We start from the raw sequence: 27,134 nt of genomic DNA on the forward strand, positions 1-27,134 counted from the left end.
TCTGTTAAATTAATGAAAAATTGTGATGGTATAAACCTAGTTTTTGCTGCTGAGACAATTCCCCTTCACCAGGAAGACACCATTCACAGATTTTTTTAATATTGTAGTGGGAATTGAATGACATACTTGCAAAAGAGCAGTACTCGATCTTGTCTCTGACATGATGGCCTTGCATTGTCTTGTCATAATGACCTGGACTATAGCAACCTGGCTTGTAGACATCCCAGTCCATCCCCATAGATAGTCCATATATTTAATTCAAGATTTTGACAAGACAATTCAGTTCATTTTCCATGCTAGTAAGTAAGCTCTGTACAGCATACATTTTAGAGAGAGCATGATTGTATTGAAAAAAGAATTGAATATATATGAAGCTGTTATTGTTTAAAAATAGCATTTGATAGCCTTTTAGGCTAACAACCCACATGTATCTCATCATTGTCACCGTCCTACATAAAGTTTTTGGTCTGGGAAGTGGGAAGGGGAAAATCTGAGATTTCCAGATGAAAAAACAGTTTAATAAATAATAAATAAACTTATTTATTCATTAACAATTGACTAATCATTATAGATTAATTCATAATTATTTTAAAATATAATTATGCAATTAAAAAAGTACTTAAATTCTTTCTGGCTTTCTAAAAATTTCTTGTGATCCACTCTTTGGAAATCACTGATCTAAAATACCAAGACGAACATCTGTATTCACAGTAAATTCCTTCACAAAAACCAGAAGGGTAACCTCAACCTAATAAAATAAGTTGTATTGCCATACTGGTATTGGCAACTGAAGAATGACAAAATAAACTAAAACCAACAGCTCAAAATCATCCATCGAGGAGATGTTTTGGCTTTTCTAGCAGGATCTACTTTATCTTTATTCATAATGAAGAATACCTAACACAAAATAATGCATAGTAATCAAAGCAAAATAAAAATAATATCTAATGAATGACAAGAATACCAAACCTATATTTCATTTATAGTACATTTCTTACCACATACTCACTCGTATTATGCAGTAGACAACGGAAATTATATGTGCAAACAGGTTGTTCATAGGCTACAAAGGACTGTGTTAACTCTTGCCAAGTGAAAGTCCCTCCATAATGGTAAAATCTCTTCAAAACCATAGATGGTTGTTACAGTTTATGCAGAAAGTTTCTACTAGGGCAATTCATATTACATATACCAGTGGTGGCCAAAGTGCAGCTCGTGACCCTGATACGGCTCTCGCAGACAATTTGTGTGGCTCGTGCATATAAAATATATGTATAAAATATGTATAGAAGTTTTCATGGCACCTCGAAATGGCATGGTGTAGATGTGCACCTCGTATTTTGGTTGTAATCGGTACGGCAAATGTGTATAAATATATTTATATATATATCCACTCTGTTACCCGACTCAGTGATCTCAATTTTTTTAATCTTATATGTTTGTAAATTGTACATTTTTTGCTTTAAAAATGATTGAACTATGTTGTTTTTATCTTCCGGTTAAGGTTTTTATGCTTTTAGTAAATCTGTATGCAATAATTTTAGAATTATCAACAATTTTAAAGTTGTTTAAGTGCCGCTAAACCTAATATTTTTTTGATGGCGGCCATTGCTTGTTTATATTTGACACAGCAGAGTAGTGGATTTGTTGCCAAGCTAGAGAAACGTAGCTTCGCAACAACAAAGATAACGCCTTCATTTATCATTGCGAATTAAATCATGCTTAATCCTTTCTGGAATTTTGTCGAGGAAATAAGCGTTTAAGATTTACTTCGTAATTTTTAATATAGATATTTTGAGTTTTTATGTATTTTTGCCTTGTCGCGAAGGGAAAACTGAATTAATTGAATGAGAAATACTGAATCGTTTGTGAAAAACTGTTTCTTTTTTGTTTTGGTTGCTTAATTTCTTTTATACATCGTTTTAGATTTATTATAGTATTTGAATAGAACATGTGGCAACAATTAGATAATTCTTCAAATGATATAAATTTATATTCATTCTGAGTTATAATATGGATGAAAAGTAACGCTGTTAAGTGAACCTAGTGCCAGAGTGTCGCTATGGTAAAAAAATATAGAGAATTTTAAAATGTGCATTTATTCTGTTGTGGTTTATGTGCTATCGACAAAGTAGATTTAATTCAATCCAATAAAGTTTAAATGAAATGCAAGAAACAAATGCGTATAATTTAATATTTCGTGCAAGGAAGTCATGTTGTATACATCAGATTTTTTGTGTTACACTTTTAGTGTATTTTTATGCAAATTTTTGTTTATAAACTTATTTAATTTATTTACCACTTTGAATATTTTCTCTTTGAGTTTTTGACTCAAGAGGCAGCCAGTTTAGTGTCACATTTAAAGTTATTCCCAAATATTTGAGCGTTTTACCACTCTTGATCCTCACTCTGTTTCATCTTAACATTTGTCGCCAACTTAGAGAAGGAGCCTTTTTCAAATGTCAGCATTGAGATATTCTCATGACTAATTTCCAATTTATTTAACTTGCACCCACTGATATATTTTTTTAATGCTAGTTTGGCTTTTTTTTATAACTTAGTCTATTGCTTCCTGTAACGACTAGCACAAAATCATCTGCATAAACTTGTAAAACAACTCCTTCATCAAAAAAGAGTTGTAGTACAAAATTGGCAACATTATTCCAAAAAGTTGGTCCCAATGCAGAACCTTGTGGAGCTTGCTTACGATAATTTGTCTGAAATATGAATAGCATTATTTTTATATACCATATGTGGGTTATTCAAATAACTTGCTACGATATTATGCAGATTTCTAGGCAGTGATTTCTCAGTTTGTATTCTCAGACTGAGATCCATCATAATATTCTTAATCTTCCATAACTTCAAGAAATTGTTCCAAGAGCTTCCTTTATACTGCTGCTCATTATTAGGCCATTCCATTTTATTATTGCTACAGTCAAAAGTCTTTCATTCGGACACCCATAATCCGGAATGATCTATAATCCGGACCTCAAAGCTAAAAACTTTCTGCGCATGCGTCGCGTTGGCGCATGCGCATAGGCGTTTACGCTTGCGCGTAAGACCTTTACAACTGCGCATATGCGTGTGCGCAAGCGCAGAATACGTTTACGCATGCACGTTTAATGTGTAATGGACGGTATAAGCTAAAATTATCTAATTATCTATTTCAGTTAATGTTGATGATTGCGTTGTTCCTTAATCTTCGAATTGGATCCGACTTATTATTTTTTGCAGACCGTAAGAGCAATTTTATAAAAGTAAGCTTGAACTTTCGATTATGTCAAATAGAATTTCCGATGGAGCTCCCAAAGGATCTACAAAGCGAAAGTATGTTTCAATGTCCATCAAACAAAAAGTAGAATTGCTGCAAAAAATGGATAAAGGCATATCCTTTCTTTCTCTAACCATTCCGAAATCTGTTTTTGAATTTCATGCTGCTCTGCGGGGAAGAAACGTCGCAGTGCACAATGAACTGGAAGTTGATCTGTCAGCATGTCGCAGATCCTCATCCTCATCTTCAGGGCACATGTTTTTATTTTATTCAGCTTATAATTCCTTACTAAATGTAGTATTTCATCTCGATGTATTCCGTCTTTGATTTAAATCAAATTCCTCGTCATTATAAATATCACGAGTACACATCAAATAGTTTTCTGGTTGCAATTTTCTAATTTCGACTATGCGTAATATATGCTTTGAGCATTCGTGCGTTGAAAGAAATGTTTAATAAAGTAAGCAAATAAATATTAAGCTTTTTTTTTTTTTTTTTTTTTTTTTTTTTTTTTGTAAATTTTGATACCCTTTAGATCATAATTGTTCTTTATTTCATAAATTACGGTTTCATATTTTTAATTTTATAATTTCTGCATGCCATCTTATGAGATTTAAACTGATGATCTATAATCCGGAAAAATCGATAATCTGGAATCGCCGAAGTCCCGATGAGTCCGGATTAACGACTTTTGACTGTATTAGATTTAATTGCTTATCGGTGGCAATTTTAAAGTTCATGCCAGATGTACCTTTCATAGTTATAATTCCCATATTTTACTTTTGCGTATCTAATATTACTTCTGTAAATAGCCAGATATCTTTGAGGATCAAAGGTATTCTAATATTTTCTTCAAAGTGCTTCTCTCTCTCTCTCTCTCTCTTTTTTTTTTTTTTTTTTTAAATACTCAAGTTACTATTCCACCAAGGAGAAAAGTTCTTTTTTCTTTTGAACTAGGGCAATAATTCAATACTTTTTCACAAATATCTCTAATAATTAAGTTTATATCTGGTACAGTGTTAACTATGTCTTTTCCATATTTCATCTATAACTTCTCAAACGTTTAAATATGTGTCTTTTAAGAATAATCCAATTTTGATTTTTAACCCAATACGAGACTGATTATGATTCTAGGAGACTATACTATGATTTCAAATAAAATATAATTATGATCACTTAAATTAATACTGTCCAAAACTTGCCAGTTACAAATTTCAGTATTGTTAATTAGCTTTGAAGCTGTAATTAATCAATCCGTGACTTGCCCAGCACTAAATAATTAAGTGAGTTATGTCTGTTATTATAATCACCATTTATAATTTTTGAAATATCCCTAAATTTTTCTAGTAAAGATGCCAGAATTTCCGTAGTCATCTATGTTCCCTGAGGGTGAGAAATAGCTAGGTTGTATTACTGATAGCCCTTCATCAAACACAAAATGCTCAATCGTATTTCTGCGTTTCTGTTATAATATGGTCTAACTTTGAGCGGAAAGCCATAGATTATGCCTTGATGGACATATTGTTACTGTACAGAGGCAATGTGTATTTCCCTTTGAATGACTTTTAATTTATCAGTGTGCTTGACTGCATGGTGAAGATTGATTGGGCATAACTTCACGTTCATATGCTTTAATATCCATAGTCAATAGTTAATAAATTCATGCTTCCTTTTTTCAACAAGAACAATCTTTATAGTATGTATTTTTATGTCTTGTATTTAAGTTCAGCGCCAAATCTTGAGTTTACTGTAATGCAATTATTGCACTTAGGTTCATTTGCTGGGCGTTCTGCCTGAGTATGTTCCTCAAGACTACATTTGTTACATATTGTGGCACCTGAACAAAAGCTCTTTGTATGGGCAAAGCCATGGTATTGGAAATGCCTTGTGATTGTTTAGATCCTCTGATTTGATGTTTAGTTCATCTAAAATATGTCTTTTCTTTCTTAGCCTCTTTAAATGTACACAAAACATCAATAACTAAGTGAGTTATGTCTGTTATTATTCACAATCAAATTACTTCCCAACAAAGAATTGAGCAAGTTTTTGTGAGTATCTAAAGGATCAAAAGACATAACCCAGCGTGTTTCCATATTTGTTTGAATACTGAATTTTGGTTCAATATTTGCATGTTCTCATATAGCCATTTTGTGATTTCACAAGATCTTTAATGTCATTGCCCATTAAAGCGGGATCGACTCTGTGTATCATAATTTTGGGGTTAATTTTCACCTCCAACTGTTCTTTCAAATTTTCATTCTCAGTTATTGCATTTTCAATGATCATCAGATCGTTATTTTTTGTAATTTTAATTAAGACAACTCCGTTTTTAATTTTTTGTGCTCTAGTCTAAGTTGTGTTTTAGGTATGTATTATATCAATTTCTAACTTCTTTTGATGTTTGAGTGTAACAAATTCTTCTTCTTTTTTATTTTTTTAATTATCTAGGCCTTGATGTATTTCCTTGCTGATACTTCTTGACATAAGACATTTCTTGTCTTTTTCCTCTTCTTTCCACCATCATTTGCATGTTTCCTTTTTCAACTAGGTGTCCTCTTAATTCAGTGTTTTATATGAGGACATTTGTCACTACATTCTACAATTTTCAAAATATTTCTCGTATTTTATGCACTGACAGTTCATATATGCATCGATAGTGATATGTGTATCAGTAACCTCTGATCCAGTTGAAATTTTGCATCTTCGTGTTTATTATTTGCCATATCATCAGTACCCAGGGGTTTATTGCTGGGAAATGTATGATGCTGTGGAGTGTTGTTTAACCTGTATGTAAAACAAGCAGACCCCCTGACCATAGCAAAGTAAATAAATACTCAAGGGAAGACTTCAGAACACAGTGCTTGCTAATAGTAAAAGATATTTTCTATTAAAATACTTCCTCTGGGGGGGGGGTAAATCAGAGGGATAAGTCTATTTAAATTACGTTCTGCCATCTTCTGAATCAGGCACTACATGGATGGACCTCACACCTCCTTATTAGCCCACCGGCGGCCAAGCGGTAAAGTCGCTGAACACTGGTAGTTCGGTCTGAGGTTCAAATCCCGCGAATGGGCTGGCTGCATGGGTGTTTTCGTGGTTTTCCCCATGTGTAACGTGTATATGAGCCAGTTTCCCTTAGAAAGTCCTCCACAAAGGCATCCCTCCCCTTAGGCAGATGGCCCTAGTGTGCTTTTCCATAATTAAATACACCACACCACACCTCCATATTAGACAGAATGTTGAGAAATCATCAAAAAAGCCCCTGTAAGTTAGTGTGCTTTGTGTATTAATAATCTGCTTGCAATGGGATCCCACTTCACTATGGCGGAGTTTTAAAAATTTGAACTCTCTCTTCTTAACCCTCACTGAACTGACAACTCAGGGTACTGTCTTCCAGGTGTAAGTAGATAATGAAGACCTATTGAAGAATTGTTCTGGCTGTCGCATCAACTCACTCAGATGGCCGAATTCACAACCATCCGGAACAGTATTGGCTGCCTTTTCTGGCCATGGGAACTGAGTCCATGTTATTCTGCTTCCAGAGTGACTGCTGTCTTAGGAAAATACTAAGCCAGTGTACGTGATCCCAGGGGGAACCAGAGGGGTAAATCTAAATCATGAGAAAGGTTGTAAATAATAATGCTTCTATCACTGAACTAGGAACAATACAGTGAGGTAACTACTATTTATGTGGCATTCTGCCCTCTCTAAACTTCCAGGCAATTTGTTAAGTAAACGTTCATGAGGAAAGGTGAAATCTGTCGCTTGTTTAGTTGTCAGATCACTGAGAGTTTCACCAAGGGGCAGTACAAGAGGTGACTGATTGTTTATCTTTAGAAAAGGGAAGCTTTCTCTCAATTTTGATGGAAAACGCATGAAGAACAGATCCAAGGGTCTTTCACCTCTCTTTTCATCACCGAATCTCCCAAGAAAATTTTTGACTGCTACTATTTGAAATGCTCTCATGCTTTTAAATGTCTCATCTTACCCTTCATCCATGCTTTCTGCAGAATTTAACCCTAATAACATGGTAGGCAGCATTGCTAACCACCCAGTAAGGTGACTTACTTGGCATTCTTCTTTTCTACACACCACCATTCGATACCAGATATCTTAATGTGATTCATATTGTTGTGTACATACAGGTTTGTAATGGTTTGAATTCATGCATAAGAGATGATAGCTTGATAAAATTTAATTTTCTGAAAATAAGCGCTTGACAGTTTTGGAACTTTACAAAAGTATTTGTACAGTTCGTCTCAGTATGACAGGGCATAACCAGTAGTTACCTCTTCAAACTAAGAATGTTAAACGCAGTGCAGTGCAATGTGCATCTGAAGAGTGAAGCTTGCACAGAGATCTCTCAGTACTTCAAAAACTCAATACTATGAAAACTGAGAACGGACACTCTCTCTGGTCTTATATAGTTTTCTCCTGATCCACGAGAAATTTCTAATACCTTCAATTTCTTGAAATAGCTGAAAGGTATGTATAGTTACATATAAGGCTGGTTACAGTAACAGTTACACAGGAATTAAACCAATTACAGTTATATACAAGTCCTGATCAAAACTGGTGATTTGTCGCCAAATTTGGTAACAAAAATTAGTTGCCAAAAACCACTGCCAATTTGGCACTCTCTTGCTAGTTTCACGAGGTAGCTTCACTTTTTTAGGCATTTCATGTTACGTTATAAAAGATATAATTTAATTAAAATTATTTACATATGTACAAAATTTATAACAGTATGTTCCATAATACATATATCTTTAAATACCACTTTAAATAGTACATAGCATTGTTTCCATTTGTTCTTTATATACACTTACATTCATTATATTACATATCATTATATTACGTTCATATTACATATCATATTACGTTCATTATATTACATATAAAAGTGATTTATATCACTTATAAATCATAAAAACTTCTTCAGGTTAGGTTGGGTTAAGTTGTTTGTTTCATGGCACATAACCTTAAAAATTATTATGTGTCAGATGGATGTTAAGGGTTTTCAATTTAGAATATATACAGGTAAAGCCACTATTAAAGTATGTTTTTCCTAATGACAATAAGAGTTAACAAAGCAGAATGATTAAACATGAAATGTGATTGGAAACATGAAAATAGGTAAATCTAACTATGTAATACATTTCAAAATGTATAGAAGACCTAAAAACTGTAAAGCAAATCAAATTAAATGATAAAATTCAATCTCTTTTAGATAAGAAAACAAGTTTGTGTTCACCTTTTCCCAGTCATCGGGCAAAGAGGAATGTTATATGTATGAAAAATTATAAAACAAGTGTCCTAAGGTATGAGCACTTTAGTAAAGCGTGCTCATAATAAAACTTAATCGGAACTCTTGGTGAATTGTCATTGTGCTGATGTTACATTTGGAAATATCTTGTCGGTATTTGTGTGTTCTTGTGGTTTTATTTTATGACCTTCAATACTTTTCTGTTTCTATAGCATTACATCCAATGATATTCTTTCATTCCATGTTTCACTTATGCTTTATAACTTTTCCATGTTTCATTTATGCATTTATTAAATACATATTTTTTTTTTAATTTTCCCGCATGTTATTATATTTGTTACTTACGCTTTTATGTAGATGTTTATTGTAGAATGCACTATCTTTTGGTTACTTTGGTCATCATACAGGTTAAGTGTAGTAAACTCTGATTATCTGATGCTCAGTTTATTGAGTTTCCACATTATCTGAGGTGAGTCTGTAAATGTAATACTCTACTTTTCTTACAGTTCAAGAAAGCTTAGCTAAGAGTATTATATTTCATACATAAAAATTCCATGCAATGTTGCTTATTCTTAATAGTCTGATATAGAAGGGCTGCCTATACAAATAATCTATTACCAGAATAGTATTTTTAATATTTAACGAAAGGAATAAGCTTCAATTAGTGTGCATTTTGATATATAGGCAACTGTTTGAACATCTTAGAAAAGGGGGAGGAAAGGTGAGCTACTGGGAGCAGAGGAGACATTTCTATGAAAGTTTTAATAACCATATAATTGCAATATACTTTACAAAATGAGTTTTTTGGGGAGGGGGTTACTTTTTTTAAAACTTGAATTATAATTTTAACCATTCATACTAAAAAGCAACTAGAACAATATATATTTTTATTCTTGAAAGCAATGCTTTTAATTGTGAACTGCCATTTAAATCATGATTTTAATGAATTTTAAAAATGTTGTTTATAATCTGCATTATTTACATAAAAAATTATGTATTTTGCATTGTGTATTAGCTAATGAAGAGGAAAATGCTAGAGGTTTTTTCTTAGAAAAGTATATGGAGACTGATGTATTTGCTACTTTAAGAATTTATATGTTTATCACAATCTTTCAGTGATTCATTGTTTGATGAAAATCTTAAGAGCTGTATCTGTAGTACAGTGGAAATCTGTAGTTACATAAAAAAAAGCATAATACCAAAACAGTTGTTACAGTATTTTTATAAAATACATTTGACTTTTGAACTGAACTTTTGCTTAGTTCTTTTGGACTAAGCAATATGTGTACTTTCATTTTTAAGCAATATGTGTACTTTCATTTTTTTCTAAATTAAAAAATGAATTTTCTAAAACTATTTTATTTATTTATTAGATTAAGTTTAAAAGAACAAAAGCGTACAGAGTTATACGCTAAACAAGGGAGAGGTAGCCAATTTACATCAAAAGCTGAAAGAGATAAGTGGATCCAAAAGGAGTTGAAGTCTCTACAAAAAGCCATTCGAGATAAAAGAGAACAGGTAGGTACTTTTTTAGTGAAGTTAATATTTTGACATTGCTAAATTTTCTGTTTTTATATTTATAAGATTTTTATTTTATTTGTAGATAGAGCGTTTGCAAGAAGATTTCACAAAAGATACTGAAAAGAAAAAGAATTTGGAAGCAAAAATAGAGGTAGAATACTTTCCCTCAATTGAACATTTTTGATTCTGTTATTACCTTTTATCGATATGAATAAAATTAAACAAAATGTTTTGTAATTGTTATAAAATGTAAACTGTTTATAAAAACAATTAATTGGAGAATTTTGCCCCCTTCCTTTTTCTCTTTTTTAAATCTGAAGTATAAAAAAAATTGAATTACTTTATTTGAAGAATATAGTAAATCTTATGTTTACCTGATTTTAAATAATATTTTAATTATTCTTTAGGAGCGAACCAAAGAATTAGAAAATCACCGCGAAAGCATTGATAACCAAAATAAAAGCTTTTATGAAATGAAGAAAAAGAAGGATGCTCTTCAAAGTGAACGAAAGTAAGTGATTCCTTTCATGTGTGGCAAAGGTTTCATTTTTATGTATTACAATATGATTATTAACAAAAATATTTTTAATTTTAAAGTGAGTTATGGAGGCAAGAAAATGCAATGCAACAAAATCTTGCCATGCTGAAGGAAGAGCTGTCAAAAAAAGATCAAGGCTTGAGGTCTATGACAGGAAAAGTAAGTTTGTATTATTATCTTTTGACAGTTATATTTAATTTTTAGAACTGGCTTTCAAACTTTATTGGAAACTAGCACCTACGTGGCCAGCCTTCCTCTGGTTTTTAAATGTTTACCCACAAATTTAAAAAAAAAAAAAAAAAAAAAGTATTACATATAACAAAATTACAATGAATAAGCAATATCCCTTAATACAAATATTAATTATCCTAATAAATAAATTAACCAACTTCCTGTTGCCTTCTCTCAACAAATGACCAGTATTCCAAGAGAAACATTAAATTTAAAAACTGTACAGAATTATCGCCCTAATTTTTCCAAGTGGCAACAGTGCTGATTTTCAACAGTTAGCAGTCCAGTATACAATTGAATGAAAAACCACATTTGTTGCCAAAACCACGTTTCTAAAAGAATGAACGTATTCAAAATGATGCAATATAATCAAAAAGATAAAATTTTAAAAATCTGATTTGAAAAAATTGCTTCGAGGTGCACTGGCTTTTGTGTAGATGCGCCTATATGCCCAATTTCGTAGCCCTAGGTCTATTAGCTTACGCGTAGTATGAACAAAAAGACACACATACTCTTTCATTTAATATATGTAGAGACTCTCAATACAATAACACCCCCTTTAAGAAGAATTCGCTTAAGGTGAACACTTGATTGGCATGAAAAAAATTTTGCTGCCAAGAGAAATGTACATGATCTTATAGAAAGTTTTATTGGTTGATGTAAATTTCGGTTAACAGAAGTAACAAAGTGTTTTTTAATTCATTGCATCATTAGATTTTTTCATTTGACACAAACTTCCAAAGTTTTTCAACTTAAACGAGATAAAGGTTCATCCTCCTCCCTAATGCAACAAGTTGTCTTGAGCCTTTGGATGAAGGCATTATTGCAGTTTTGAAGGAGTCTTATTGCGAATGACTCATGAGAGTTGCAATTTGTGCTGCTGAAAAGGAGACAGAACTGCCAACTTAGAGTGTGCTTGAAGCAATAAAAGCTGTTGCCATGTTCTGGAAATCCATGTTATCACAACACATACAGAAATGTTTTAGCAGAACCTGGAGACATAAGACACTAATTCCATTAATCAGTTAGATGTTGACAATGATACCACTTTCCCTGATGAATAGAATATTTTGCAAAAGACATTGGGAACCCTGGTTTTGTTAGTTTTGAGGTTCATTAGTGCAGGTTGCCATGTGTGCTGAGTGAAATCCGATGTACAGGTAGTTGTTTCTTAGGTGCAAGAAATAACACTAGAAGAAATTGAGGAGGAGAATATCATTCTGCCCACCCATCAGTATGTGTCGCACATCTTGGACATTATGAACATTTTGCTGTAACATCTAAACTGACTGCTACTTTTACAGAAGCCATGACTGCAACTGGCCAGGAAGTTACCAGTCATTTTCATTCCCATCTGTGACAGCACAATATGTAGGAATTTTTCACCAGAAAAATATTTGTTAGTATCATCCTTTCAAGTTACAGTACAGTAATTTCTGTAGTAGTGTACTTTCTATGACAATATAATATACCATAGTACATATATACTATATACTGTAAATGGTTAATGTGCCGGAAAAGTTATTTTATTATCTGCATAAACAAAATCCTCAAAACTGACACCAGGGTTTCCATCATCTTTTGTAGAATATTCCATTTGTTAGATGAAATGGTATTGTTGTCACCATCTAATTAATCAGTGGAATTAGTGCCTTTGTATCCAGGCTCTACTAAAACAGTTCTGTATGCATTGTGACAACATGGATTTCCAGAATGCACCAATAGCTTTTATTGCTTCAAGCACACTTAAGTTCATGCTTTCATCTCCTTTTCAGCAGCAAAAGTTGCAGCTCTCACAACTTGTTTGCAAAAAGATCTTTTCATAAGAGCAGTAATGCCTTGATCCAAAGGCTGAAGACAACTTGTTGCAGTTGGGGAGAAAAGTGAACTTTTAAATTGGTTAATCTCAAAAACTGTGAAAGTTCGTGTTAAATGACAAAAATCTAATGACACAATAGACTGAAAAAGTTTGTAATTTCTATTAACTGATAAAAAACTACCTATAAAGTTATGTGCATCACTACAGGGACCGTAAGTTTGTTCATGTTACCTGAATGTTTGCTTTACTGAGAAAGTAACAATGTGTTCCACCCCATGTATAAAAATTATCTTCCGATAATTCACTTATTAGCCTCCCAGTATCATAGGTCTCTCTTCTGCAGATATTACAGGTTGTAATAATGCAGTTATGGGGTTATGACAGATGAGTGAAAAGTTTGTATGAATTATAAAGGTTTGACACAGAATACATTTAACCATGACCGTTTTTTTTTACTTAAATCTGACTTGTACTATTATTACTGTTTTGTGTAAGGTAATGGCTTCTGTTTAGTTTGGAGTATGCATCAGCAGTCTTTTTGGCTGCAGGTCAAAATCAACCAAAATGTGTGTATTAAAAAGATGTTTCAAGTCAGTGGTGAAAATAAGATAAATTTTAGTGTGGTAATAATCACAATACTCATTACATTTTAAACATAAAAATTAAGATTATAATTCTGATTATGAAAAACAAACATAACTGAATGAACTTTATTTTTCTCTTCAATATCACTGGTTTCCCTGATGCTGAATTTGTGATGTCAATTTAGTCAAGTCTGTCTTATAGTTAGTTATATAAAGACAAATATAAACATCTGAATTTTCGATAGTTAAGCTGTTCCTGTTCTTAAAAAGAATTTTGTCTCTGAAAATATTTGCTCTCATTTGTAAGATGAACAGTGCAGACAAAATAAGAAAGCAGTTTTTTCAAGAAGTGATGCCCAACATGTCAATATCATGAAAAGATCATAATCTTTTAATTATTTTCAAATTTTTCTGCAGTGTCTTGAATTTATCTGTTCTTAGCTATGAACTATTAAAATAATCATTTCTAGACTAAAATTATCAACTTTAAGATATTGAAAATACTGCAAATCTAAAACATTTCGCCTTGCTTTGTAAAAATTTGGAACCGACTTTCTTCTGAACTCAACATGATTCTAAAAAATTTGAAATTCACTCTTAATGCATAAAATTCAACTTGTGAACATATTAAGATTGCTGTTATTACGAGGGGTATTCGGAAACTAAGTACTGTTTTGGAAAAAAACAAAATGGTAAAACAATTTTTTCTAATCAAATTTTATTTTTACATGAAAATACATGTCTTAAACTATTTTTCAACATAGTTTCCGCCAATGATCAAACACTTGCCATAGCGGGTGACCAGTTTTTGTATACCAGCGTCAAAGAAACATCCCGCCAGTTTCGATAACCACGACTCCACAGCATTTTTCTTGTCATCGTCGCTTCATGTGCAGGAACAAGTGATAGTCAGACGGCGCCAAGTCCGGGCTGTATGGCCGGTGATCGAACTGCTCGCAATGAAACAGTCGAATTAATGATCAAGTGACACCAGCAGTATGGGGCCGAGCATTGTCATGGAGCAACACAATTCCTTTACTGAGCATTCCTCTTCGTTTGTTTTGAATGGCACGCCTTAGTTTTGTTGAAGTCTCGCAATATCGTGCCGCATTAATGGTTTCACCTCTGGGAAGAAATTCAGTAAGCAAAACGCCTTTCCTATCCCAGAAGATTTTCCACAGTGATTTTCTGTGATGACATTGTCACTTTAAACTTTTGTTTTTTCGGAGAATGAGTGTGTCTCCACTCCATCGATTATTGTTTCGATTCTGGTGTGAAATGACACACCCAAGTTTCATCACCTGTCACAATTTGGTTTAAAAAGTTTTCTCCCTCATCACTGTACCGCGTGAGAAATGTCAGGGCACTACCAAGTCGCTTTGTTTTGTGAACATCAGTGAGCATTTTTGGAACCCATCGGGAACACAGTTTGCGATAATTCAAGCGGTCAGACACAATTTCGAACAAAACAGTACATGAAATTTGTGGAAATGCCTCTGAAAGAGTTGTCATTGTGAAGTGTCTGTTCTCATGAATTGCTTCATCAACTTTCCTTACCAAATCATCGGTGACAACAGAAGGCCGACCACACCGAGCCTCGTCGGGGACATTTGTTCGACCTGCATTAAACATTCTTACCCACTTTCTCACCATTCCATCACTTATCGCGTGTTCACCGTAAACTTTTGTCACTTGATGATAAATTTCGGCCGGTTTAACATTCCTCGCTTTCAAAAATTTAATCACAGCACGAATCTCATGGTCAGCGGAAGAACTAATTGTCTTAAACATTTTGAATGTGCACAGCAAACTGAAAACACAACATAGAGCAACCAAAATGGCGACAATTTAAAGTCAGTGAACAAGAAAGACTAGTGCGCATGCGCGGGACGCCTACTGATGCTAAAGTAAAGTTTATAAAATTAAACATTTTAGCAATAGTAGCAATAAAAGCTCCCTGAGACATGATGTTGTGCAGACATTGAAGACAATAAAAGGTTTCGAACTTAACCAATTTATTAACAATAGAATAAAGAATAAAAACACAGAAAATAAATTTAAACACTATCAGAGTCTTAGGAAAAATGTAATATACCCATCATTCATCAAATTATATTTTTACTTGGTCTCCAAAAACACTGGCATTCAATACAAACAAAAATGTCCTAAACAGTAATTATGTGGCCTAAAAATGAAGTTGGCTACACCTTCAAAAAGTCCATGATCAATCGTCGAGAAAACACCTGAAATTTAAATCAAGTTCTTGAAAGCACTCAAAACCGACCTAACTCCGTTTGCATTAGTTGAACATGAGGAATCGCCGCTCACGTATTTTAAATGCCGCCTTTATTTAAGAACATGGATGCCGTCCACGTCAGTCACTCACATGGTAGGCTCTGGAACCAAGGAATTTATTCTGGAACAATCATCTTGTGGATATGAACCAAGGAACTTATTCCGGAACAATCATCTTGTGGACAGGTACCAAGGAACTTTATTCAGGAACAGTCATCTTGTGAACAGGAACCAAGGAACTTTATTCACCGGACTGCATGCATCCTTCTGAAGGGGCTGGAAACCGCACACCCAAGTGCCAGGAAAGCAGGAATTAGAAGGGTTGAGCCAGAGCGACGCGAGATACTTATAGCAGAAGTAGGCATGACGTCATCTCATGGCAACCAATCAGCTATCGGCATGAATCGGCTTTCCAGATGACATAACATCACGTTTCGTTTTTGCATCTCAATTAGGTTGAAACAGTCTGTTCTCAACGCAAACAGTGGCAGTAAGAAAAAGAAGTAGAAGTAACTACTATATTACATTAAAATAAAAACTAAACTAAATAAGCATTTCAAGGAGGAGAGATGATGCAGTAAAAGGTTTACAATAAGTTATATTTTCCAACACCTACCACAGTGGTGCGACGGCGCTAGAATGAAACGGTACTTAGTTTCCGAATACGCTGCGTAGTATTTTTTTATGTTGCCCTTTTAACAAGGAAAATAAAGCAAACTCTTCTATACATATCTGTTTAAATTAATACTAATTTTAAAGAACAACTCTTCCATTCCTCATTCTTTGGTTTTTCCCTTGGAGTTGTAGGTTGGAATCATTATAATGGCTTATTATGCCTTTTAAAATCAAAAGTCAAAAATAATTCTTTATCATGGATTCCAAGGTCATGCTAACAGATTTCGTAAACAATTATTTGTATGTCATCAAAACACTACAAATCTATTAAGAACTGCCTCTATTTAACCATCATATTTCTGAACAGCAAATCTTTTTTTTTTTTTTTTTTAATTAAAATTTCCGTCAAAAAAGCTTAAGTGCCTGTGCACTAATGCCAACAGTGCTGTTATCATTTACCAAACCTTTTGCAGTCATTACTTTCACCTCTTTAGACATATCCCTCTCTCTAATTTCTCCCCACACTTCTCTGAAATAGTATCGTTCTTCGCATACTTTGTCAAGGTCATTGTGGTGTTGCATTCCAAAGCTTTGCGAATAATTTTGCGGGTAGCAACACAAAGCAAATGATAGTATTTTGAAAGGGCGTATATATACGTCCGGGGCAGTTAATGCATCGGCTGAGCAAGGCGTATATATATACGCCCGCGGCAGTTAAGGGGTTAATTCAGAAATAAGTATTTTTTCGCAAAACATTCTTTCCCTAAGCGAGCGTTCATCGCTACTTCTGCCGCCATTAATTTTTGGTGACAACACTCTGTACATCATTTGGTACATCAACATACATCGACCGGATTGCAGATGTCAAAGTGAATTCGTTCCCTGATTGGAGAAATGCATATGCAGAAGTAGAAACATGCCTTTAATGTCACTTTGCTTGTGTCACTTTTAATCAGTACCTAGAGTGATGTGCTGTTTAGGTTTGACTTTATAAGAAGACATTTAGCTTTGGAGTGCAACTCAGTGACTGATTAAAAAGTTTTGAACTGTACTACTTTTCTTTCCTGATATTAGACATCACAGCCCTGGTAGCCTTTTTGAAAGTTGCACATTAATATGTTTAAACCTGCAGTTGGTCAGGCACATGGCCTTTGAACTATAAGTATTTGGCGACAGCAAGTAGAAGTACCAAGTACATTCTATGGTAATGTGTAATAAATCTATCTCAATGATAGTATACAGAAACGTGATATAATTTGATAAATTTGAGAACTGTAACAAAACATTTAGAATGTTATAGTAAGCATATTGTGATGAAAGATTTAGTTATATATTAGTATTTCAGCGATAGAGGGAATTCAGTGCAGTAATATGTAGGTGACTGCCTTGAAATGCATATTTTGCCTTGCCAAGTCATTTATTATGCTGACATCTTATGGCAGCATAATGGATGACTTAATCATTCATTAAAGATTGAATTATTCCTTAAAAATTCCAGAATGCTGACATCATGTCAGCATTCTGGAATTTTGAACAGGTAATGAATAGTGACTATGCTGTAAACATCTGGAAAACTGTTTGCTAGGGTCGATTAGGAAGGAAAGACCAGGTATGCTCAAGAAACTGTAGTTTTGTTCAAGTTACAGCTGCAAGATAAAGAGCACTATCTGGAACTGATCTATCGGCACCAGAATGTTAATATTGAGTGTGTAGTTTAGACTTAATGATTTCTAAATCTCAACAAAACAGTTATGTGGGTCGAGGGTATCATTAGATGAGGAAGTAAAAAATGACGTACATGTGTTAAAAAAAAAAAAAAAAAAAAAAAAAAAAAACTATGTCATGCTCTTTTCATTTACAAAACATTTGTGAAACTATAATTCAGTGTGAAGGACTCAAATCTGGTGGGAGAGCTTATTTAAGTGGTAAGGTTTTCTGATTCAGATGTTCTAACAATCCTCATTTAAAGAGCTTTTTGTTATTTGGAAATAACTAATTATTATAACTGTTTTTAGCACACCCATTATTATATGTGAATCAGTAGTCTGCTGAAAGTGTTAAGACCTATACTTGTCATTTGATTTATCTGTATGAGAGTTTATGTCAGAGAAGAAGTAAATGCCTGTCACTTCAGAGTATAATGTTAGTGGCTTGCAAGCTAAAGATGCTTCCAGCTAATTTCTACAGGCAATAAATCGTCAAATAGTGTTAGTTTGAACTTATTTCCATGTATAAATAATAGTGCGCAGTAAAGGTCTTGATAAGTATTTTACTTTCAAATTAGTATGTATTTATAAAATAGTAGGCAAAAAAAATTTCGCCTGTGTGAATAGTTCTATTTTCATAAAGAATGAAATCTTTGTAAACATTATTTAGTTTTTTTACATCCCAAGTTTCATATGTAGTGTTTCATATGTGTAAATATTTAACAAATTTTATATAAAATGGGGTATAGATTGATAATAATGAATGTATAATGTATGTTTGATATTTTATGTACTTTGTCAAGTACATGATTCTGTGTATAGTGTGATTACATGCATCTGTTATATTAAATTTATTAGTTATTAATATTCTGCCGTTAAATTGCCAGTAAACTGTTATTTATGTTTATTTTTAACATAATAATTTATGTATTTTCATTCTTTGCTGTATTTAGGCTACTTTAAATGGTCGAGATAGTGTAAAGAAAGTATTGCAAACGTTTCGTGATAAAGGTGGAAGCTATGAGCAGATTGCCAATTCATATTACGGAATGCTGATTGAGAATTTCGATTGTGATAAGACTATTTACACTGCTGTTGAAGTCACATCAGGCAATAAGTGAGTAAAGTTATTTTAGAACTTAAGTTATGATTGTTTTTGAGTTGGTTTGTTCTGCACTTTATTCAATATTGGAGAATACTTGCTGTTTTTTCAAGTATTCTATTAAGTATAAACAATTTTGCCTTTATACATATTACTATAAATATGGAATGAATAACCAGCTCAAATTTTTCCATCTGTTATTTAATTTTTCTGCACAAGTAAGTTTACTTATTCCTTTTTTTTTTTTTTTTTTTTTTTTATATATATACCTTAGATTATTTTATCACATAGTTGAGAGTGATAAAATTGGTACCAAAATCTTACAAGAAATGAATCGCCAGCAGTTACCGGGTGAAGTTACATTCATGCCTCTGAACAGACTTATGTATAAGGATGTGCAATATCCAAATACAAATGTAAGTTATATGTTACTATTCTGTATATAAAAATATTGTTATAATATACATTTTTTTGGTATTTTATTTTGTGTGTATAAAAGTGGGGTTAAGTAATAGCCGATGTATAGCTTGAAATCTAATTTACAATTTTTTTAGTGTCTAGACTGGTTAAAAAATTTATAGCCATTAACTTTTTCTGGCATTATATTCTACTAACTAAAATTTAATGTGGTTATATATATATATATATATATATATATTAGTTTACGATAAACATGTTTAGATGAAATGCAGTAAAAAATGTGTATAATTTTAATAGTCCATCAAGAAAGTCATGTAGTGTCCACGTAAGATTTTTTCTCTTTGAAAAGGATTTGTGTATTACCGGTCCATATGTCAGTTTGGTTATACTTCCATATTATTTAAGTGATGCATTTTGATGTCATTATTTGTATACTGTTAATTGTATCATTGTAATATACATGTTTGTTACTTATTAAATTTTATATTCTCTATAGAAGTTAACAATTAATGATAATATGTAATAGGTTTAATTAATTTTTTTCGAGAACTCTTCACAAATCTTCCACATATATTAATGCAAACCTGTACTGTATGTTGTTTTCCTCAAAAAGGTATATATGTTCATAGCATTTTAAAGACTATACGTTTGTTTAGCTAGCTAATTGAAAAATAACATATCACCTGATTGGCCTGTATCATTAAGATGCATGAAAATCTGAACAAAAATTTTTCGAAATCTAGAAAGGTACAGAGAAATAGAATAAATTCCTATTAGCTGGATAAGTTAACTGCAACATTTCCAATGTTTTACATACCACTGAAGATTTTCATTGGTTATGGAGATTATCAGCATAGAAAACCAATTTCTTCTTTTTAGTGATAAATGCATATTTAGACTGTTATCAAAGAGAAGTGGAAAATAATAATTAAATTATGCTAGGTATTTGGTATCAAAGCAGCTAATTTCTGTGTAACAGAAGAATTACTCTCAGGCTCAGGTTTTTGCTAAGAAATCAGAAATTTCCCAAAATTGCCGTGAGAAAAAGTTATTTCTTGGTTTTAATGTCAAAATGCTCCTGATACCTGGATTTATGTACTTTTAATATATTGCATTAATTTCTTGGACATATTTTGAGATCTACATATCTATATAGGCATGTTTGTGTTTTGTTTTCAAGAGAATTGTTTTGTAATTATATATATATATATATATATATATGTAAGATTAAAAAATATGAAAGCAAACTTCTAAATTTAATTCACTATAACCTCTTTTATTTTCTATTTCATTTGGGAACTTCATCTATCTGTCCTAAAAATAGCGCTTTAGTGTAAGCTGCATCATTCAAATTAATCATGCGATCTTACGTAACCATTAATGCAGATGCCTCTTGACCAATCACCAAATTGCAAACCTAAACTTTTCTTTTTGCGTGCTTCTATCTTGCATAACTACACACTTCAGCTTTGCTCTCTACTGTGCTAAGATGCAATTTTGCTGGCTTGCTTTCTATCTCAGCAATATCAAAAACGTAAATCTTCTGTGGAAAGGCACGACTAGAGTGTCAAGTTATTGTGGCCACAAATATCAATTGCAAAAAAAAAAAAAAAAAAAAAAAAATATTGGAATTAAAACTACCACGACTGCCAAGTTTGGATGCTACACAAAATACTTGCGCAATAGCTGCAAAGTGTATGTATGTATATATGTAAGAAAACGTAAAAGATTAAATTAGCAGAGTAAATTAATTTCCATTCTCTATTCTAAAAATAGTAACTCCTCTGTGCACTGCGTCATTTCGAGAAAAATCTATCTATCTTACGTAAGAGTCATATGACTCTTACGTAATTCTGGTGATGTAAACGGAATCAAAACTTTTAACAGCCAATAATAATTTTACAGCAATATTAACCATCCAATCAGAATGCTTTGAGAACCGAAACTAACTCAGTCTGACTTGAGATCTCATCCTGAACATTACACATGTCCTGTGCATTGGAATTCCAGTGGAAATGTAATCGCAGTGTCTACAATAACCAACCATTTGTTCAAACTTCCATGTGTAACGGAAATTCATAATGTATATCGATCTGCAAATCCAGAAGTGCTAACGTCAGTGAAAACGAAGTGTAAACCATTTCTTAAATGTTTTGAAGAAAAAGAAAAGGGTTTTAAATCATCTAAGTGTGCCAGTGCTTAACAAAAATGTTATCGAAATTGTGGCTACGATTGTGAAAGTAAACTACTTAATTAATGCCTTCATGTTATATCTTCAAAATATCTTCGGCTCCGTCAGTCTATGGCTCTGTATCATCAAGTCATCTACACTGAACTGATCCAAAACAAGTGTACTTTAAGTCAAAATCCATTCTTCGAAATTTAATCTAGGATATACGGTGATTTAATAAGTGCAGCATCGTAATTCAACGGCGATATGAAAATGTGAAACAAAAAATTCGAATCGTAGATTTGCTACGAGTGCTTAAAAATGAAATCTAATGCAAAATTAATCCAGCATTTGTTTATAGTTAAAATGACAAATGTTTCCGAGTCCTAACGTTTCAAATCATTCCAATGCTTTCAAGGTCATCAAACTGTGTATCTTAATATGGCTCTTATGCGAATAAATTAGGTTGTTCTTTCCCAGTTATAGAATTAAATTTACAATTGAAGTAGGTGCCAGAAAACTGTTTTCGCTTCTGCTTTTGCGTAATTAAATATCCATTTGGAACTGATTTTTTTTTTCCCTTAATAAATTTGATATTGAAAAATGTAACACTATGATATGAAAAAATATAATTTAATGGTATTAGAAATTTGAATTCTAATAATGTAAATATGCAATTCTAAGATTTTTAGTTATTTTTAGGGAAGGCTGTTAAGATAAGTTTTTATATTTTTGAAATTTTGTTGAAAATTTTGAATATGAATTTTATAATTATTCTAAAAATGAAGTGGATGTAAAAAATAAGTGAAATTAGTACAGATAAGTAATATGAAATTATGGTAAATGAATGTTAAAATTTATGGGTTATTGTGTGTTAAATATAGTATGATGACGGTGTACAGGTAGGTGCCTTAAACAGAGGACTGTAATTACCTCTGTACAGTTTTTCTTTTTACCCACTTCATGCGAGATTATGTTGGGAGGCTCTCATTTTATGTGTGTGTAGTTTTTTTATATTATATATTTTTTTGATTGTGGAATGTATTAGTGCAGTTCTCAAAGGCTAGTTACCTTATGCAAGGAACAGAGGCCTTTTCAAGTAACTACCTAGGCACTCTGGGCCACCAGTGCAGAGAACATACTGGTTAGCTCAAGAGGACAGCCCTGTTGATGGATATGTTTGTTTAGAAGTATTGTGAGGCCTTTCAGTATGGTAAAATAAAGGAATTGTAAATGGAAGATAATAATGGTGAAACCATAATTTCTGAAACTGTTACTCCTATTATATGGTGTTAAAATATAATTTATCAGTATGGAAATTGGTATCATAAATATTTATGTGCATTACATTTAATTATATAAGTAATGATTATGTAAAAGTTTTATTTTGTGATATTCTGTAATAACAAGAACCTTCCCTCAAGAATTATGATTATGTGAACTCTCAAACAAAAAGACTTTTTGACTGAAATGCTGACAAAATTCAATAGAACTCTAAAAATTTATTTTAGAAAATTGGTATTTTTAAATTATACTTTTACAAGATCAAAATTTTATGATTTATGTTTCCCCCCCCCCCCAATTTGCTAGGGCTTTAACGCTTTCTCTTTAAAAAGGCTTCTCTGTCGCTAAGCCTTTTTCTTCTTGAAGGGAGGGGGGGGAATATGTAAGAAAAAGTAAAAGATGAAATTAGCTGTATAAATTAATTTCCCTTCTCTATTCTAAAAATAGTAACCCCTCTCTGCACTGCGTCATTTCGAGAAAAATCTGTCATATGACTCTAACGTAATTCTGGTGATGTAAACGGAATCAAAACTCTTAACAGCAAATAATAATTTTACAGCAATATTAACCATCCAATCAGAATGAGAACCGAAACTAAGTCTGACTTGAGATCTCATCCTGAACATTACGCACTTGCTTTCCATAGCTACACTGCTGTCTGCCTCTTATTTTTTTGCCACAAAGTTATCAAAAATGCAAACCTTTTGGAACAGGCACATTTAATGTGCCGACTTCTGTGTGTAGCAGCAACATGTTGCTCAAAATAAAACTGAAGATTTAATCTGCCTTCGCATCCAATTTCCTGCTACTGGATTTATTACATACATATTATATATATATTAATGTACAGTTATATGAATATTTTACTATCAATATAATAATTTACAACTGCTGTAAAATATTCTTAGTGCTTTATTAATGGATACTTTTTAGAAATTCAAGAAACAAAAAATTGTAATTCTAACCATGTAAATCTATTATGACTAACTATGTAATTTAATTATTTGTAACTTACTCTTAACCTTTAGAAGTTATCTGTACATGTTAAAGTGAGGTATCGTCTTTCCTTAGAATGGATGTAAGAAACAACACAAAAATATAAAATTTGACATTAAACTTTGTTCCTTACAACTAATAAGACTTAAAATAATACAAAACAACCTATCACTTCCGGTGCAATGTCAGGCATTCACATCTGTGTTCTGATCATTGGTCTTTTTCTCTAAGTAAGCAGCCAGAGGCAACAACTGAACTTTTGTTATGAGTCATGCTGCTTATTATTTTACTTCTCAGTTTGACTTTATGCTGACTTAAATCTGAGTAAACCTTTTCATTGAGTACATGAAGAAATGAGGCATAAAAGGAAGAATCGGTATAAAGCTAACTGAAAACTTAAATAAAAGTCACTAATCTTCTTTAAAATAGGTAGGAGTGGTTTAAGTGTAAAATCTAAATGTTTCAAGAAATTTTGTAATTTAATGCTAATTGCTTGAAAAAAAATTTTGAAGTTGCTTTTATTGTTGAATTTGTTTTATAATTAAGTTAAATATTAGATTAGGTTTAATAATAATGCATTCTACTTGCAGATTTATTTTATTCTGAGGAATTAGAAAAGTGAAGGTCAAGTCTAGATAATTGCTTTAGTTTATTCAGTTCCTGTTTCCTTAGGTCCTTGATTTTTTTTAATTGATTGTCCTTAAAATTCTTAATTTCCACATGCAGAAATGTGTACAGGCCATGTAAAACTCCTATTGTAGTGTTCAGTTCAGTAAAAAAAGAGCAGATTTCATTATTATTGTCGCTTGGACACATGTAAACACCATAGTGTTACAAGAAGCTTGGGGGGGGGAGGAACTGTGGCTAAATGCTATGAAGTAAAATTATATCAAAGATGGAAAAAATATTGATGAACCAGTAACCAATCATTCCAAGTTACCCAAGGTTAATATAAGAATCTTCAGTCTTACCATCCATTAATAAAACTATATATATATATGTAAGATAAAAATATATTAATCAGAATTATAATATAACTATAAACATTAATTCTTCCTCTCTATTCTAAAATCGTAATAACGTATCTGCATTGCGTCATTCAAATTAATCATGCAATCTTACGTAACCGTTAATACCAGATGCCTCTTGACGACCAATCACCGAATTGTAAACCAAAACTTTTCTCTTCGTGTGCTTCCATCTTTCATAACTACGCACTTCAGCTTTTGCTCTCTACTGTGCTAAGATGTAATTTCGCTTCTTTCACATTATCTTGGATTTATCACAAAACGATGATTTGAAGAGCTGAATTAAATTTTCCATTGAGGTTTCAGGCTGCAGGAAACTATCCTGCTGGCTTAATTGTAATATTAAAGCACAAAGGAAAAAGACGGAACACTGTAGATGCGTGATTAGATCCATATTGAAGAAGAATTTTGATTGCATAGTATTTAAAGAACTCGGCAGTCGAGGCAGTTTTAATTCCATTTTTATTTCCAATTGATATTTGTGGCCACAATCACTTGGCACTCTAGTCGTGCCTTTCCACAGAATATTTACATTTTTGATATTGTTGGGATAGAAAGCAAGCCAGCGAAATTACATCTTAGCACAGTAGAGAGCAAAAGCTGAAGTGCGTAGTTATGAAAGATGGAAGCACGCGAAGAGAAAAGTTTTGGTTTACAATTCGGTGATTGGTCGTCAAGAGGCATCTGGTATTAACGGTTACGTAAGATCGCATGATTAATTAGAATGACGCAATTCAGATACGTTATTACGATTTTAGAATAGAGAGGAAGAATTAATGTTTATAGTTATATTATAATTCTGATTAATATATTTTTATCTTACTCTTTTTTTTTTTTTTTTTTTTTTTTTTTTTTTTTTTGAAGTCCTCTCTCTCTCTCTCTTTTCTTTTTCTTTTTTTTTTTTTTTTTTCTTTTTGAATAGAATGAAAATATCTGGTAAAATCTCTAAATGCCAGATAGTCCACAAATATGATGCATGTTGATTTTGGGGTTGTTAAAGAAGAAATAAGTGATGACAATGCAAAATTGCCATTTGTGGGTGGCAGAGTTGTATCTTGGCTTGTTACTGCAGAAGGTAGTAGTTTATCTGACAGTACTTCTCAGTGTACTGACACAATGTCCCAAAGATCTGAATTGAGGTTGCCACTAGAAAGAACTGTTGGTATTGGTGATAGTAGACCACCTTCTTTTCATGCCACTGCTCTGGATCAGAGATTTGGGTGATACATGTACAGAAACTGAATCTGTAATTAGTTCAAGAAAAGATCTCCACTCACATATGCATCGACCTTTAAAACACAGAGATCAGCACTTTCATGAAGATCATGTATCATGTGGGTGCCCAACAACTAGAATCAATGGTCATGCAAAACCAACACATCCATTCATCCCGCCATAGAAGTGGCCATGGTTACGAGTCTTCCTCTATGATGACTAGTGATATTGAAAGTACTAGTTTTTTAGACTCTGAAGAAGAAACTACTGGCAGAATTTCTACTACTACTGAAGAAAGTAGTGTTTCTAGAATTCATCCAAGACACAGACTGTCTTTGAATGAATAATTTGACTGTTTATACTTGCTAAAAGAAAGCAAGCCAGCGAAATTACATCTTAGCACAGTAGAGAGCAAAAGCTGAAGTGCGTAGTTATGAAAGATGGAAGCACACGAAGACAAAAGTTTTGATTTACAATTCGGTGATTGGTCGTCAAGAGGCATCTGGTATTAACGGTTACGTAAGATCGCATGATTAATTTGAATGACGCAATGCAGATACGTTATTACGATTTTAGAATAGAGAGGAAGAATTAATGTTTATAGTTATATTATAATTCTGATTAATATATTTTTATCTTACATAGGTAAATTTTGCATTAAACCAAATTTCTTTTGTTTACTTTTCTTATTAAACTGACATACTTCACAATGTTTACAATAATTTCTAACATCTTGAACAATTCCTGGCCAATAATATTGTGGAGATAACAAATTTAGCATAGATGATACACCAATATGACCAAATTGTATATGGGCCTTTTCAAGTAACTGTCTAGGCACCCTGGGCCACCAGTGCAGAGAACACACTGGTTAGCTCAAGAGGACAGCCCTATTGATGGATATGTTTGTTTAGAAGTATTGCGAGGCCTCCCAGTTGGTAAAATACAGGAGTTGTAAATGAAAGATAACAGTGAAACTATAAATTCTGAAAATCTTAATCCTATTATTTATGATGTTAAATTATAACTTATCAGTATAAAAATAAGTATCATAAATATTTATGTTCATT

The 27,134-nt window shown here is 32.5% G+C and overlaps 1 protein-coding gene across 1 annotated transcript in view; it reads left to right on the top strand.

The window, feature by feature from the left end:
* Positions 1–27,134, top strand: part of SMC3 (structural maintenance of chromosomes 3) — a 198,663-nt gene that overhangs the window by 90,629 nt on the left and 80,900 nt on the right. The window contains exons 11-16 of the mRNA XM_085813974.1: positions 9,914–10,058; positions 10,144–10,212; positions 10,469–10,572; positions 10,659–10,758; positions 18,803–18,966; positions 19,226–19,367. Coding sequence (XP_085670100.1) covers positions 9,914–10,058; positions 10,144–10,212; positions 10,469–10,572; positions 10,659–10,758; positions 18,803–18,966; positions 19,226–19,367 — 724 coding nt within the window. The remainder of the gene's footprint in view (positions 1–9,913; positions 10,059–10,143; positions 10,213–10,468; positions 10,573–10,658; positions 10,759–18,802; positions 18,967–19,225; positions 19,368–27,134) is intronic.

This window comes from Stegodyphus dumicola, chromosome 3, assembly GCF_044657685.1.
Source record: "Stegodyphus dumicola isolate Sdum_Otavi_A_Nest chromosome 3, ASM4465768v1".
Lineage (NCBI taxonomy): Eukaryota > Metazoa > Arthropoda > Arachnida > Araneae > Eresidae > Stegodyphus > Stegodyphus dumicola.